The sequence below is a fragment of the Eurypyga helias genome, unplaced genomic scaffold (genome assembly GCF_000690775.1).
Source record: "Eurypyga helias isolate BGI_N326 unplaced genomic scaffold, ASM69077v1 scaffold32113, whole genome shotgun sequence".
In the NCBI taxonomy this organism is placed as follows: domain Eukaryota; kingdom Metazoa; phylum Chordata; class Aves; order Eurypygiformes; family Eurypygidae; genus Eurypyga; species Eurypyga helias.
In genome coordinates, this window is record NW_010242437.1 from 13,651 (window position 1) to 29,878 (window position 16,228).

The window sequence follows — 16,228 nt, forward strand, 5'->3', positions numbered from 1 at the left end:
CACTGAGAAAGCAGCAACATTCACATGGGGTGAGGCACTGGAACAGGTTGCCCAGAGATGTTGTGGATGCCCCATCCCTGGAAGTGTCCAAGGCCAGGCTGGATGAGGCTTTGAGCAACCTGGTCTAGTGGAGGGTGTCCCTGCCCATGGCAGGGGGGTTGGAACTGGATGATCTTTAAGGTCCCTTCCAACCCAAACCGTTCTGTGATTCTATGATTCTATGATACAAGGAGAAGCGTGCAGCAGCCAGAGGGGACTTGCCAGCAACAGAGTAGCCACGTGGGTTTGAGAAGGCCTTATGTCAAATTAAATAATCATGGTAATGAGAAGACAGGTTTATGACTGAATAATTTAATCCAAATGGAATTCAATGGCAGGCCCAAAGGGTGTAGCATTAGATCTGTCACTGAGCTCCCCCAAGACTGAAGCGACACGGCAACACTTAACTACAACAGTGATCACAGGGGCTGCCAGGGCAAGAAATGTCACGGAAAACGGGGACCTCACCACCACCAGGCAGGCACCACACTGAGCCACCACGCACAGGCTCCGTCTTTGGACACTGCCGGGGACTGCTTCAAGCAGCAAACCCGCCGGGACCCGACACCAAGCTGCTGCTCATTCAGGACGGCGCGCACCAAGCGATCGCGTACAGCAGTGTCCTCGTGTATTCATTTTTGTGACGCTCCTTTCAGCTTCTGGCTGCTCTGGGGCACAGCCACCTGTGGGTTCCACAAAGCAGGACGGTAGAAAACAACAGAGCTACAGAGCGGGAATTAATAATCAATGCCATGCTCGCCCAGCCTGACTGCTCAGATTTAAATAAAAGAAAGAGGGTTTATAGAATAAATTTAAAAGAAAAAAATGTAGATTGGAGGGACACGGAGAGTATTTTGTGATTTTAAATCTGTCAGCACAGAAGCTCACTGGAATGTTTCACACAACGCTCTTTTTTTCTTTTCTAAGTCTCCTCATAATCACCATTATTCATAGATAATTTTAAGGCTAAAATCATCTTCATTCTGCTAGTCTGAAGTGTATAAATCATACCCTCACTGATGGCATGCGTGCATCCACAGCTTTCAGCGGTCTTTCGCTGGTGCAAAACTTGCAAACTTGGCAAACGATTCTGCGCACAAACGAGAAGCAGGACAGCGCTCTCCTCCTTTTAACCCCTCGGGACTGGCTGGACAAAGAGGAGGGAAAAAACACACGTGTGAAGAAACGAAATTCTGATGCACACAAGCAGCAAGTCAAATTAGATCATTTCATCAGGTAACTTGTTTTTAAAGTCTCACAAAGCATTGAAACCTGAAAAATTGGGTGCTGCTCAGTAGCGTAACTCTGGGCAAGTTTCAGCAAACGTAAGAGCTGCCCCGAAACAGTCAGAACTGGCTGATAAAACTGTAAATGGTATTTAACTCCAAATTGCTGCGCTCAGGCTTTTGTCTGCTTCAAGTGTAAGATTCATAGAACCATACTGCTGAAAATTATCATCATGGTCTTTAACCTTTTCTATTTCCACTTCTCTGCCCCAAAACCATAAGTCTAAAGCACCACACACACTAAAATGATTCAACCTGGGAAGTCCCACGTGTCTGAGAGTCACACACCTCCTTTCCTTTGCCCCCTGAATTCCCAAGGGGGTGGCGGCTGACAATCCTCTTTGACAGCAGCACCCTCAGTCATCTCCAGGTTCTCTGGGCAGTTTGCTTTGGCACTTACAAATCAGCAAGATCTCCAGGTTCTACATTGCCCAAGGGCTGAAAAAACAAGGGGTAGAGAAGCAGCTTTAAGTGAAAATAGGGTTTGCCATCCCAACGGGAATAGATGAAATGGGACATGAAGTCTGACTGACAATCCTCTTCGACAGCAGCACCCTCAGTCATCTCCAGGTTCTCTGGGCAGTTTGCTTTGGCACTTACAAATCAGCAAGATCTCCAGGTTCTACATTGCCCAAGGGCTGAAAAAACAAGGGGTAGAGAAGCAGCTTTAAGTGAAAATAGGGTTTGCCATCCCAACGGGAATAGATGAAATGGGACATGAAGTCTGAAATCCTGTCCCAAATTAATAATAATTTAAAAAAAAAAAAAAGGTCTGGAAAGAGGCTGAAGAGATTCCCTAAACCCATCACCTTGTTTCAAACACCAGAACTATGCCATTTCTGTTTGCTTTCCAGCAGTGGAGGTTCCCAAAACTTTCAGAGCAACCTACTACAGTCCATAGATTACATCAAAGTCAGTGAATAACACATAAGTAAGACTCTTTTTAAGTTAAAATTTGCTGCACATGGGTACAAACTTCTCCTGGAAAGCTTATCGGTCCACAAACGAATAAAGATTAAAAGTTTGCCTTTTTCTTCCATTTATTTTTTCTTTTTCAGGGATAAAATAGAACCTGGGCATTTTTTCACCTTCAAAATTTGCACCAGGAAATTTTAACCTTTATCATAAAATTAAAAAAACACAATACAGACAGGTATTCGGTAGCTGTTTCTTCTTCTAGAAGAGAAACCACATAATAATTGTGGGATTTCAGAAAGGTAATAAGTAACACACCCTTGGTATTTTAATGTTTAACTACAGGAAACTCATGAGGTGTTATCATTATGCAAGAAACTTGATATCCTTGGATGACTCTTCCATAATTAGCATTTAGACCCAGTATCAAAACGAAGAAGGAAACAAAATTCTAAGTGAGAAAAGAGACAGATAACAATTGCAGACCATAAAAGAGAGTAGGCGTGGCTTGGCTAACTGTGAAGGGTCACATATTTCAGTTTTCTAAGGGCTCTGGCTTGGGAAAACTGTAGCTTGGTGCACAGAAAGATGTCTAGAGCAGACATATATTCTGTCTGAGGAGTTTGACTTCAGTAGAGGCAAACTCATCTACACAACTCTGAATTTTCAGAGGGAGTCGTACGCAGAAAAACCCCAAACACCCACATCCAAACAAACAGAATTTAAAAATTTGGTAAGATGTTGGGGATTGCTGAGGGTTTTATAGCTCTAGTGGTAGTTCTCCTGATTTTGCAGTTCCTGAAGCTGCAACGGATGCGCACCCGGCTTCCTCCAGGACCAGTTCCCCTCCCCATCATCGGAAATCTGTGGCTGCTGGACTTCAAACTCCGTCGAGAAACTCTCGCTAAGGTACTTACTTATCTCTGTGGCTGAAAACCAGTCTGGATCTACTTTAACTTAATTGTACATTTAATGGGAACAGTCTAAACTTGGAACTATTTTTTTTATAAACCTCAGGCTCAATTACCAGCCAGTTTCCAAGAATCCAAGGACCCTGCATTATTAACAATATTTCTGAGTGACAAACACTGTAATTGCTTTACTCCTCACTACCTTTCTCTTTGGGACACGGTACCAGCCGCGCGTGACATGGCCACAAGCCTTGTCAATAGCATGACATGTCGTTGGCAGTTCCACCCTGTTTCTGTGCCCTGTAAACCCCCCCTAGCAGATCTGCCTTTGGCCAACACCACTGTCACTGGGACATCTCCGGGCCACGAGTGGTCCCAGCCCCATCAGAAGACCAAACGTCCTCTAAACTGACTCTTTTTTTTCTTCTTTGGACGGCAAAAAGATTTATTGTTTGCAGTAAACAGATGATTACTAAAACAAAGCAGGAAAATCTGACTGTCATTATGTTCACAGCATGATTTCTTTCTAAACCAATTAAAACTGTTTTTAAAAGTAAGTTACTTTTAAAAGTACTTACCTTAAAAGCAAGTAAGGAACTTGCTTCCAGCTATTTAGAGGAAAAATACAAGCATGCTCTGAGGAAAGACAACAGAGAAAAATAAGAAAAATCAGGTGGAAGCTACAGGAAACAATGCAAAAACATTGCTTTGCTTTCTTCAGAAGCTAGAAGCAAGAAAATACAAAAAAAAAAATCATTTTGGTTCATTAATAAAGAGAAAAGCTCTGGAATTTTGCTGTATTCATTCATTCTTTGATTCTGAACTGACAGAGGGGACTTCTCTTTCTGGGAAATCTTCAGAGGTGATCATCTGAGAGATCCCATAAAGTACAATTACCTGCTGTTCCCAAAGCGCTGAACTTTTCTGAAACCTGTAGTTCAATTCAGTGTCAGCAAACGCGTTCAGTTACAACTGCAGAAAACTCCTAAAACTGGTGTTTAAGTGCATGCATTCCCTGTTTCTATTTACTGATGGACTGCTATTAACTCTTCAGTTCACCACCACCTACGGGAGCGTCTATACCTTGTGGATGGGACAGACCCCGTTGGTTGTACTAAACGGCTACAAAGCAGTGAAAGATGGCATCGTCACCCACTCTGTGGAAGTTTCCGGAAGACCTCTCACCCCATTCTACAGGGATATGATGGGCGAGAAAGGTACAGGACATTACACAATACCGAAATCGGAACAAGATGTGAGGCCGACAGACGCCCTCCTGTGTAGGCACATTTACACCAGCTACTGCTGTGCCAGCCCGCACCTGGGCTTACCCAGCAGCACAAAGGTTCCATGCACAGCCAGCCTGTTAAGAAAAGGAAAAAACAAAAATTTCTCCTCTTATAAACCATACTGCTGACTTATTTTTTCCTTCCCGATAGAGTCAAAGGAATAATTTGGCCAGAGGAGTTGCCCTTCGGTTGCATCACTTCTCGAACAGGAGACCGTTCATGGAGGAGGCACCTATAGACAGAGCTGTCCTGCCCTTTCCAAAACCCACCAATGCCCAGTTTCCAGGGTCACGCTGATAGGCAGCTACATAGCTGGGAGTCACCTAAGTTAGAGACCAAAAGCCAGTATCTGAGACCATGTGTCTTCATTGCTGGTGAAATATAACCTAATCTAAATCGAATTTTGCCTCCCGCAGCCAAAGGGTTTCCCTTCCCAGCAATAAAATGAACGTTTCCGTGTTCTTCAGGTATTTTTCTGACCAGCGGGCACACCTGGAAGCAACAGAGACGCTTTGGCATGACGATTTTAAGAAGCCTGGCACTTGGCAAGAACAATTTGGAGCATCAAATTCAGACAGAGGCCCGTCACCTCGTGGACATCTTTGCAAACACAAAAGGTAGGTTCTTATTACTTAGAATAGAATACCTAGAAGAATAACGCTTAGAGCTTTTCCTGAAATATAGGTAGATCAGGGGAATAGAACTTTCACAACACGTTTTTACAAGTGATATAGATATTTTTCATATTAGTGGGACTTCTACTGGCTTCTTAACCACATTCTTCACAAAAAATGTTTTGTCTGCACAACGGGCGATATAAAACCATTTTTTGAAATCAGGATAGTAAAACCATGTTTATTATCAACAGTCTTGGGGACAGCTGGCAACAATTCTTACAGTCTGGGAGTATAGAAAAACCCTATGTTCTCCTCCGTAAACTACCGTTTGTGACCTGCTGCGAGTTGTTCTAGGACAGCGGGCCTTTAGGATTTGGCAGGGAAAGAACCCCAACACCAGGAATGTATCATTCGGTTGTCCAACAAAACCTCTTTTTAAGGTTTGGATGAAACAGAAACCAACAGAATTTTAGCAAGTTGTCAAAATAAAGCAAATAACTCTAAATATTCTGAACAGCCAAATCCCTCACCCACACCGTGTTCCATGCTGATATGAAAACACAGAGAAGTTGCCTAAGGTCTCCCTCCAACTCCCCTTGTGCTAGACACAGCAAAACGGCCCATCTCTTCCGAGAGCCACACACTCACCAACCTGAACAAACCGCTGACGCCGAGTCCCGGTACAGCCCAAATCTTTACTTTCCATGCAATCCTTCCTCGACTTCCAACTCAGTAATTGTATTTACTCTTTCCAAGAAGGACGACAAGCATTGGACTGAAGTCAGAGATGCACAATCCACTGTTTTCCATAGTCATATAATTCAAAGGTTGTCCTTGCCATAGAAATGCACGCTTAATTTATTTTCTGGATTTAACCCTTTTTAATGGGAGCCGTTTTCTGTCCCATTATGCTATTTTTGCCTTTTCAGTCTGTGAGAAAAAAGGATAAGTTGAATTGTTAAGCTGTACTTGAAAACCAAAAGGAGACAAGTCATTTCAACATGGCTAAGAAATTAAAACTTAGCATTTTTTTTCTGTTTTTTTGGGTGGGGGTGGTGTTTGGTTTGGGTTTTTTTAATTTCCAAATTTGAACATCTGCCTCTAGATCTGAAGGCATATGTTCTAATTAACTGCCTGTGTTTTCACACAACCCAGACCACAAGTCAAAGAGGGGAAAAGAGACCTAATGTTTATTTTCTCAAAACCAGTAGTCACTGCATTTCACAAGAGTAAAAAGCAGATTAAAAATAGATTCATGTCATTTATAATCCACAGAGTTAATTTGCATTAAACCAAAGTTTAGTTGGATGATGTTTACCTATAAGTAGTCTGATCTACTATTACTTTTACCATTTAAAAAAAAAAAAAAAGTCTTCCTCATCCTCATTTTCCCTCACTGCAGTCTGATCAGACATACTCAGGGTATCTTGTATGTCCACAGGAGCACCTTTCGACCCCCACACTTCCATTGTCCAGGCTATTGCAAATATAATCTGTGCTGTTGTTTTTGGTCATCGCTTCGCCAGTCAGGATGAATCTTTCAGGAGGCTTATCAAAGCTGTTAACTTTGTGATCTACATTCAAGCCACTGTCTGGGGCAGGGTAAGAATCTCGTTTTCTTGTTCTTACTCCTTAAAGCGCGCTTGCACTTTGTCAAACCAAAGTCAATGATAGTTTTTCCTGAATGTTTCCATACCGTTGTTCTGTGAGCCACTGAGCAGTAATAAATTAATACGTACCTCGTATATGTCATTACTGCCTTATACTCCTCCTTTCTGTCAGTAAGTCATGGGCCCTAAAATTTAGATTCTAGATCTTCCCCGGTTTTCACATAAAACATGTTTCAAATAAGTAATCATTTGCAGATCATGGTCTACTTAAGAATCTTACATCTTAACATGAAAGCTACTTCTAAATTTTCTACTAATTAGCTACTTCTAAATTTTCTACTTCTAATTTAATTTTCACTTAGTCTTGAGAATACAGAAGTGCAGTTAATAAGAACTAAGCCTTCAAAGTCCTACTCTTTTGAGAAGATATGTTGCTTCTCATGCAATTCATATTACCACCAAGATCTGAGCTATTTTGAGCTTCCTGTAGGACACAAGTGACAATTTCATCACACCAGGAAGAATATTTTCAGTTCTTGGAAGCCATAGCTATCGCTTATGTTGTGTGGGTTTTGGCACACTGGCATTCTGTAACATTACCAGGTTCTCCAACGCTTCCACTCCGAGATGCCTTAAAAAAAATTAAAAAAAAAAAAAAAAGAGTCAAACCAAGGTAGAGAAAATCTGCTTGTGAGCCCTCAATTACTCTGATTGCCCCCTGTTGCATTATTAGGTATGCATCCAAACCATAAAATATGATCCTCCTCCTGTGAGCTGACTCCACTGTTACACTATGTTGACCTTTTGGTCAGCTGATGGGGATGGAGAAGTCAGCACTGGCCAACAGATCCCTAAGCACAGGCCATAAATAAAACAAAGGCTCTGCCAGTAGTCCTACAGACTGAAGTCCATTCACAAAATATGCATAATGCAAAGAAATTAAAATAATTAGTTTTCCCCTCAAGAAACGCACATGCCCGTTTCTCCTGGAGGAAAGCATCGGTGGCTGAGAGGCCAAGTCAGCTTCTACACCTTTCATACACTTCTAGGCCCTTCTACATGCTTAAAAGTAATGTAAAAGTTTCATAACCTCTCTTAGAAATGCAGAATAATTTACACTGGAAGGAACCTCTACACATCAGCTAAGCCAACTGCGTGCTCAAAGCAGGTCTAATTAGATGAGGTTGTTTAGGGACTTCCCTGGTCAAGTCTTAAAGTCTCCAAGGATGAAGATTTCACACAGACTCTCTGGAAAACCTGTTCCCGGTATTTAATCTCTCTCTGACTTGTGTCCAATGCATCTCACCCCAGTTAGGAGCCCACGTGGTGCTGTGACTTCACAGAGGTATCAGGAAATCAGAATTAGGTTCTCCATTTAAGCTCACGTTTCTTCCGTGTTTAAAATGACAGATGTATGACGCTTTCCCGTGGCTTATGCAGCACCTCCCAGGACCCCACCAGAAAGCGTTTGCGTACAATGACTTCATGCACGCTCTAGTTAGGAAAGAGGTCCAGACTCACGAGAGACAGAATGCAGGGGATCCGCAGGATCTCATAGACTTCTACCGAGCTCAAATAGCAAAAGTAAGTATCTGTTTATCACGCTATCCCCCACTTGGCCACAATCCCAAATAGACACTTGCTATTCCAGTAACAGCTACAGAACTTTTGTATGCATACTTCATTTGTTCAGCACTGAAGATTATTGTTCTGGTGGGCTGCCCACTGTTTTCATCAAACAATGACAATTTCTACGTAACCCATGAAATGTCTGAAATTACTCCCTTTCATAGTCTTCTTGTGAATACACCCTACAGACCAAAGATGACCCCACTTCGACGTTTAATAACGACAATATGGTTCAGACTGTGGTTGATCTTTTGCTGGGAGGGACAGAAACAACAAGTACCACCCTTCTCTGGGCACTGCTCTACATGGTACAACACCCAGAAATACAAGGTGAGCGAAAACATTATCACAGAGCAACGTACGGAGTGCATCAACTACCGAGATCCAGAAAGTGAAAGTTTAATAAATGAAACAAACCTGTGCTTTCCCCACCAGTTCACTAAGAAACCACACCAGCAGAAATTGGTAGTAGCCACGTTTTATCTCACTAGAAGGGGATGGCAAAGAGAGAGTAAGAAGCTAAAGACATTTCATATGTAACACAGTCTCTTTTTAACCTGCAAAGTGGAAAAACCTTTAAAAAGATACGTGGTCTGATGTGTATTTATAAGCATAAATTACACCTGTAATTCCCAATTTTAATCCTCTTCTAAAACACAGAAATGTATCATCCTCATCACCAAGTGCGACGTGTTTTATATGAGAGATCATCTTGTGCTTTGGGGAGACACACCTTCTTGATCAACTGAAACCAACACAGCAGTCAAATCACATGCCAATGCACTCACAGCAACATAATTCCCTTTTTTCCCCGGTCCTGGAGCATTCTTGTACAGAAATCCGTGAGAAAAAAATGGGGAAAAAGAGTTAAAATATTTTCCTTTCTCTGCAGAAAAGGTGCAAAGAGAGATAGAGGCTGTTCTGGAACCCTCCCATCTCATCAGCTACGAAGACCGTAAAAAACTGCCATATACAAACGCTGTGATCCATGAAGCTTTGCGGTACAGCAACGTCACTGCTGTTGGGGTCCCCCGACAATGTGTGAGGAATACGACCGTGCTGGGGTTTCACCTTCAAAAGGTACAGCAATACCTCCATGTTTCTTAAAGCTTTGAGCTATTCATGCTTGGCGTTGACAGGATTGCTCGCTCCGCGCAGGGAACGCGTGGTGGCGCAGCACAGACATACGTGGGCAGGGAGAGCCCGGAAGGAATCCACCCACAGGCAGGGGACGGCACATTATCTACTAGAGAAAGTCCAAAAGAAGAGTTGCTCATACGAGGAAAATAACCCCTCTGCTTGTTCCTGCAGGGCACGCTCGTGCTGCCAAACCTGCACTCCGTTGTGTACGACTCCGAGCACTGGGCGACCCCTTGGAAGTTCAACCCAAATCATTTCCTTGATGCGGATGGCAACTTCGTGAACAAAGAGACATTCCTACCTTTCTCAGCAGGTGATGCCCTGAGGTTTGAACATCCCTGTTCGCGGCGTCTTGCAGGAAGACTAAACCCATTATTTCTAAGTCCTAAAATTTTAAAACCACACTTTCATAAAACCGTATCAGACACACAGATTTCAACTCAAGCGTTCTACTGTAAAGGCCACAAATATTTTATGGCATTTTACACTTGTCATACATTCAAGCAGAGGATGAGTATGCCTCAGAGACACAATGCTGTCTCCTTGGTATATGGATGGTGCCTATTCCAGGGGTATCTGAGCTCCTTACTCCCTAACGTATGGAATCCTGGTAACACCCTCAAATCAGAAAATTAATTTATTCTCACCTTACAAACAGGAAACGCAAAATCAAAAGTAATATGATTTGTCAAAATATACAGAGAAAATCTGTGATAAAGCAGGAAACCAAACCTCAGACTCCCAAATCCTACAGTAATAGTCTAGCACCAGGTTCTCTTGTATCTCGAGAAAACTAGCAAAATCCTGTACTTTCAGTAGAATATTTTTATGCAATCAGAAATAATTTCTAATTTTTCAGAAGCCTATTACGATGTACAGCTGACCAAATTTACAATGCAAAATGCAGCAAAGACCTGGGAGAGGAAAAAAAATTAAAATATAAAAATTAAATGCTAAAACCATGGGGAAACAGCTGAGGTTTTTGTATTACTGTGACAGATCATACACACTTGCAGATAAAAAGCAAACAGCATACTAAGCGACACACGGAGCGCTCAGGGTAAGCATAGTAAATCCAGGTTTTAAAACCACTCGCCCAAATTGCCTGCAAATCCCGAAATTGTATTTGCAGAACAGGCGGTGAGCATCTTACCTCCCTCACTCACCCTACGTCCATGGAGCCAGACAACTAATTTAGGCTGCCGCTTCGGCCAGGCATAGGGTGGTTTGTAACTTGCTTTGGTTGTTTTCTGTTTTATAATCGGAGTATTTGCGTATCCCGAATACGTAACTTGTTTGAGTCTGGAACATCTCGGTATCCTGAAATACACTGTGAAAACAACAGGCCAAGGTGAGTTACCGAGTCTAGGCAGCACTGCCCGTGCCTACGCTTCATTCCTTAGCTTATGTATCCTCAGGTGGACACTGTCAGAGACAGGGGGCTACAAGGCCCCTATAAAACCTTCTTCATCTCTGCCAAAGCCAGCCTGATCACATCCTTCCCTTCAGCTGGGGAGCGGCATCCCACAACGCTCCAGCCCTCCCTCCTCAACAACCAAAGGCTCTGAAGTACATGAGGCCTTTTAAAACCTGGCTTAACCGAGAAGCAATTCCCAGTTCTCACAAGAAGCAACCAAAATGGGAAAGGAGAACCTCGTACATGCTCCAGGGGAAGGAAAACCAACCCCAACACCCCAAATCCCAAACCAAACAGCTACAGAGACGTCCAGTTTCTCAGTTAAATAAACATTCCCCACCACTTCCAAAGGCATCTCCCGTCCTTACAGAAGGAAATGAGAAATAATTATCTTACATTAACAGAATTTATGGAACTCTGTAGGATTTTGAAGTTCTTTTTCAGAACTTTAACCCCCAACTCTTTTCCCCTTTCCTTCTGCAGGGCACCGTGTGTGTTTGGGGGAACAGATGGCACGAGCTGAACTGTTCATCTTCTTCACCAACCTCCTCCGGGCGTTCACATTCCGGCTCCCCGAGGGAACAAAGGGAATCAACGCAGGGTACACCTTGGGTGCGATACTGCAGCCACATCCGTACCAACTCCGCGCTGTTCCACGCTAGTCCGCAGCTGGCTGCGGCGCAGAGGGGCTTCCGCCGGGCAATACCCGCAGCATCCTGAAAACACGCCTCGCCATCCTGCGCAGGGGCGGGCAGCTCAGCAGAGCTCGTGAGCGTAGAGGGGGCTTACGCGGGCTGCCTGGCCTCGCGCAGCTGAGCTTCACCTCACCTTAGACGCATACAAGCACGCAGCAAAGTGTTACCAAAACACGCGTTTTCACACTCACGGAAGCACTGAATTAGCTATAGGATTTCAGAGAAGCGATCTGTATGAAGCGGAGTCCCCTGCGTACGTGCTTAGTCAGGTGTCACGCTCTTAAAACAGCAAAACCGTCCCGATGCAGCGAGGATGCCTGAATAAAAGCTTCACTGGTCTGTGTTCCCAGACGGCCTGCTCCGACAACCTTTTGCAGAAGGTGAGAGTGTACACCCATAGCGTTAGCACCTTTCCTTTCACACTCCTGTAGAACACTGTACATTGCAGGATAAACTCCAGACACCCAGATGTCTGCAGAATGGGGCCTCTTAAGAGTCCACTTAGAAATCCTTACACTCTTTTTTTACTTCCTCAGCATCTGATTCCTATTTTATCACAACTCTCAGATCCAGGTACTTTCATGAACCTCTACTTCTTCTGTTTAGAAACACGTATCATCCAGTAATTTCATAGCTGAAGGGAAAGGAACAGCCTTTCAAGAAATTCAGAAACAAACAAAGATGCCAACCTTTGTTAAAGCTGGCACAGCAGAGATTTATTACTCACAGTGTTATCTTTCGCTGTCTCATCATTCCAGCGCAGACATGGAAAGTTCTGACCACCTAAAATTCAGCTGCAAGCGCCCTAGATGCTTTCAGTTTGCCAAGTGCAAGAAAAGCAAGCATAAATTATGATAGGATGTAGTTAAAAGCAGAAGTAGAATATTACATATTTCTCAGATATAAAACTAATGGAAGATTAGATTTTCCTCTCAAATATTTCCCGTTTATTCCCTTCCAAGTGGTGAAACCCCAGGGCTCTCAACACACCCTCAAGTTTGCTACTGTAGAACAAGTGGAGACTTGACATCATTGACAGTTTTCACCTTTTTAATAAAAGACATTTTAAAACTTTCAACATTACTCCATTTTTATTGAGGAAAATAGAACATCTACAAAATCCTCCTTCAATAAGAAATACTTTCCAACATAAATTAAGGAAAAAATCTCTTACACTTCCTATGCTTTATAGCGAGGGCAGATCTTGCGTCAAACACGTGGGTAGGGATTCACAACCGCAGTCTGACGCGACAGGTCATAAACAAAAGTTTTCAAGTCTTAGTTTTTTTCCTCTGTGGTGTTCATGATAGAAAATCTCCCCCAGCCCCCCCAAACCCTTGAATTTCAACCCACCATTCACATGGATCCATAAAGGGCCCGTGAGGGGGTATTGAGCAGCACAACTGGCAGTGTAGGGTACAAGCTTGGACTTTTACTCCAGTGTATTCTGATGGCTCCTGAGGTATGTCCTACCTGAAAAAGACTCCAGTTTCCTTCCTCTATGTTTACCCCTTTGGCCTCCCGAAGTAATTCTGCAAGCTGGATTTCCTTTTCCCAAAAAACATGATTTCGTTACACAGATGTGTTTTCTGGTTTTGTTCCAAAACTGTAGCTGGGGTAAGAACATGCACATATTCTTCACCTAGAGTTTTGAAGAACTGAGGTACCTTATATGATTTGCTGTACAACCCTGGTTCTAAAAAACATGGGAAGAACAGATATTCAGAGTGTACGTGACTAAGGAGGTATTTTTTACCAAAAAGTCATTGTAGGCCTGGCAGCCAGTACCAGTGAAAACCAGCTGGGCTAAGAGTATCTTCTTGTGATTCCACTTAAAACTGAAAACAGCAAGAGGTGAGACATCCCCTGGCTTTCCGCTGCTTCTCCAACTGACAGCGCGGGAGTTCTTCATAACCTTTTCATCACAGTTGTAAATGAAATCTGTAAGAAAATGAACAATGCAGAAAACAAAGCTATTTAATGAGTTAACTTTTTTGGTCAAGACAGAGAAGAAATTCATAAGGAATTAAAGTAAATAAGAAAAGAAAGATTTAGAAATTAAGGACAAAATGCAAGCTTTTCCTGTGAAGCATCTTAAAACTCATAAATGCCATGACTTTGGTAATTAGAAGACAAACTCTTAGAAAAGTGCACTGGCATCCAGTTCCACCGTGAGGCACCTCTAAGAAACCAGTAACCCGACTGCTGAGTGAGGCAGGCTGCCTGCAACCTGCGGAGGTGCAACCCCTGCAAGCACCGAAGGATGTGCAGCCCAGGCTCCAGAAAACCCTGTGCAGCTGAAGATTAGACTCAGACATTAATTTCTGCCGCTGATAAGAAAACTACGTCTACCATTTCCAAATCTGTCAAGTTTCCAAGTCCTGAAGAGCGTAAACTGTTTGTTCCCTTGACATCAGGGAGCACCTTTGCCCAAGCACAACCATCTTCATGGGATAACGTACGAAACATATCTTTGAATATATTCCTTCTGTAATAATGGCCTTGCAGTGTTTTGTTTCCAAACAGCAATAAAGGACTTCATTACACACTTCAGCTCCTACACACTAAAATAACAAGCACCACAAGGTTGCTACATGAGCCTCGACGATGCCTCTGTGGCACCTTTCTAATAACTGATAGAAAAAGTTATCACTCACTTCCTGCAAGGCTTGTCCGAGCGTCTCCCGGCTCTGAATGCGCTTCCTGTGGAAAACCAAAATCACACTTATTTCTGCACAAAGCGTCGGGGGGAATCGTGCAAACATCAATCATTTATCCCACTCCAAAAGATTGTTATGCCAGGCTTTCTTCCACATCCTTCCGGAATCTTTATGAGGTTTTATGGACTCTCAACGCAATCCTATGAGATCTACAAATTCTGATTCAGACCTGTTGCTATTCTCATCAGGAAGAATTCCCTGCAATAAGGCTTGCAACAGATTGCAGCTGCTCAAAAACCAACCCTGTTTTTTTAAAAAGCTTGGTACAATTTCAGCATAAATCCCAGTATCTGGACACAGCTGACAATTGGTTGCTGCAGTGCCATCTTCTCCAGCACCAGACATCACTTAGTCAGTAACTGAGGCAAGAAGGTTATAAATACTTCATTATTTCTCACCCTCCCAACACGGTCACAGCGGCGAGCAGTGCTGGCAAACACAGCAGCAGCACCACAAAGACCTGAACAAATATATGCCTTCTTTTTATCAAAAGTGAGAACACACCACTACAGGATGTTTGGAAGCAATAACTGTAACGCACACACTAAAAACACCAGGAAGGCAAATAGAAGGCAACGTGTTTTTACCTCTCTATTTTGGTTGCTATGACCAGTGTGAAACTGCCCTCCGTATCGGGCAGGTACGTGGAGGGTATGATCACGAAACTTCCCGCAGGAAGTCTGCAAAGTTGGCTTACTTCCTGCGAGTAGCAGTGAGGGACGCAGCTAACCAGAGGTTCCAGGTGTAGAAAGGAGGAAGTGTGTGGTTTCCAGCTGCTATTGGGCACCTGCAAAAAAAAGGATGACAACACCGCCACCTTTTCACCTTTTCACCTTTCTATTCCACTCCAAATACTCGCTCGTCTGCACGGAGCTATACGAGAGGGATGGGAAGGCTCCCAGAAAACCCAGGTGGCAGTAGCAAGGACAGACAAATCACTCCTACCATATCTGCAGGCAGCGTATACAACCCACGCCGAGGTTAGACAACAGAAAAGCTTTTGAGGGCTCTTCCTCGCGGCAGCGCAACGCCCTTGTTTTTCAGCTCACAGGTAAGGTGAACAGGCCATGCCCTTTCTCTTTCTAGTGGCCTTTCCTGGGCTAAAGAATCATCTTAGGCTTTTCCTCAGTCTCCTGTATGCATGAAAAATGCCATTTTCCCAACCTTTTTTTCACATACTGCATATTCGAAGCTATAAGATCACTCCTAATGCTCAACTCCAGACTCTCCTTTTCTGAAGCACATTTTGGGAAAAAAAAAGCTAGCTTTCCCTGCAAAACAGCCACCTAACCAGAAGCTTCCCACCCTACATTTATGCAGTTGATCGCTGTCACATACACGCACAGCCTGTGTTTGATCCGAAACCAAATCCCACCTTGTGTTGTTTCAGATCATCTGTTCAACATTTCAGTCCTTTGGGATTCCATCCCATCTGTGGATCCAACAATGCTCCCCAGTGGGAAGTAAATAATATTTAAAGATGAAGAAAGGAAGTTTTCATGGTCAGTTACCAAAAAGTCTGGTCTTCACTCACTAAGACACTGCAAATTCCTTGCTAATCATCAAAATAATTCCTAATTTGTAAAAGGAATGCAGAACATCGGAACGATTCAGTGGAACCAATCATCCGGTTACCACGCTCCCCAGTGTGCAGTTATTTCCTACGTTTCACTGGCATCACTCTGCAGGAGCAGCCTGTTTCTCCCAGAAGCAGCACGGCCCTTGCCAGGTGCAAGGAGCACTGAACTGACAGCCTTCCCTTCCCACTCAGCACAGAGCAAACTGACCGGAAGGAGACTTACCTGGAAAATATGGAAACCTATTGGACGACACTTGCTATCGTGGCAGTGCTGCCGGAGGGTAACTTTCACACTGCTTTTTCCTGGTCCTGCAGGAATGGAGAGGGGAAAGCAGGGATTGATATGGAAGGAGGGGAAGTTCCTGCTACCTCCGGCACTTT

The 16,228-nt window shown here is 43.5% G+C and overlaps 1 protein-coding gene across 1 annotated transcript; it reads left to right on the top strand.

Annotated features, from left to right (window-relative positions):
* Window positions 1-2,978: 2,978 nt before the first annotated feature.
* Window positions 2,979-11,515, top strand: LOC104507722 (cytochrome P450 2J2-like). Its single transcript, XM_010149087.1, has 9 exons — window positions 2,979-3,149; window positions 4,206-4,368; window positions 4,908-5,057; window positions 6,499-6,659; window positions 8,078-8,251; window positions 8,485-8,626; window positions 9,189-9,376; window positions 9,608-9,749; window positions 11,337-11,515. The coding sequence occupies exons 1-9, from the start codon at window positions 2,979-2,981 to the stop codon at window positions 11,513-11,515; spliced, it is 1,470 nt and encodes a 489-aa protein (XP_010147389.1).
* Window positions 11,516-16,228: the final 4,713 nt, after the last annotated feature.

Coding starts and splice junctions, on each gene's coding strand:
- LOC104507722 (XM_010149087.1), top strand. CDS start 2,979: ATGTTGGGGATTGCTGAGGGTTTTATAGCTCTAGTGGTAGTTCTCCTG. Junction 5,058..6,498: donor CATCTTTGCAAACACAAAAG/GTAGGTTCTTAT, acceptor GTATGTCCACAG/GAGCACCTTTCGACCCCCAC. Junction 8,627..9,188: donor ACAACACCCAGAAATACAAG/GTGAGCGAAAAC, acceptor CTTTCTCTGCAG/AAAAGGTGCAAAGAGAGATA.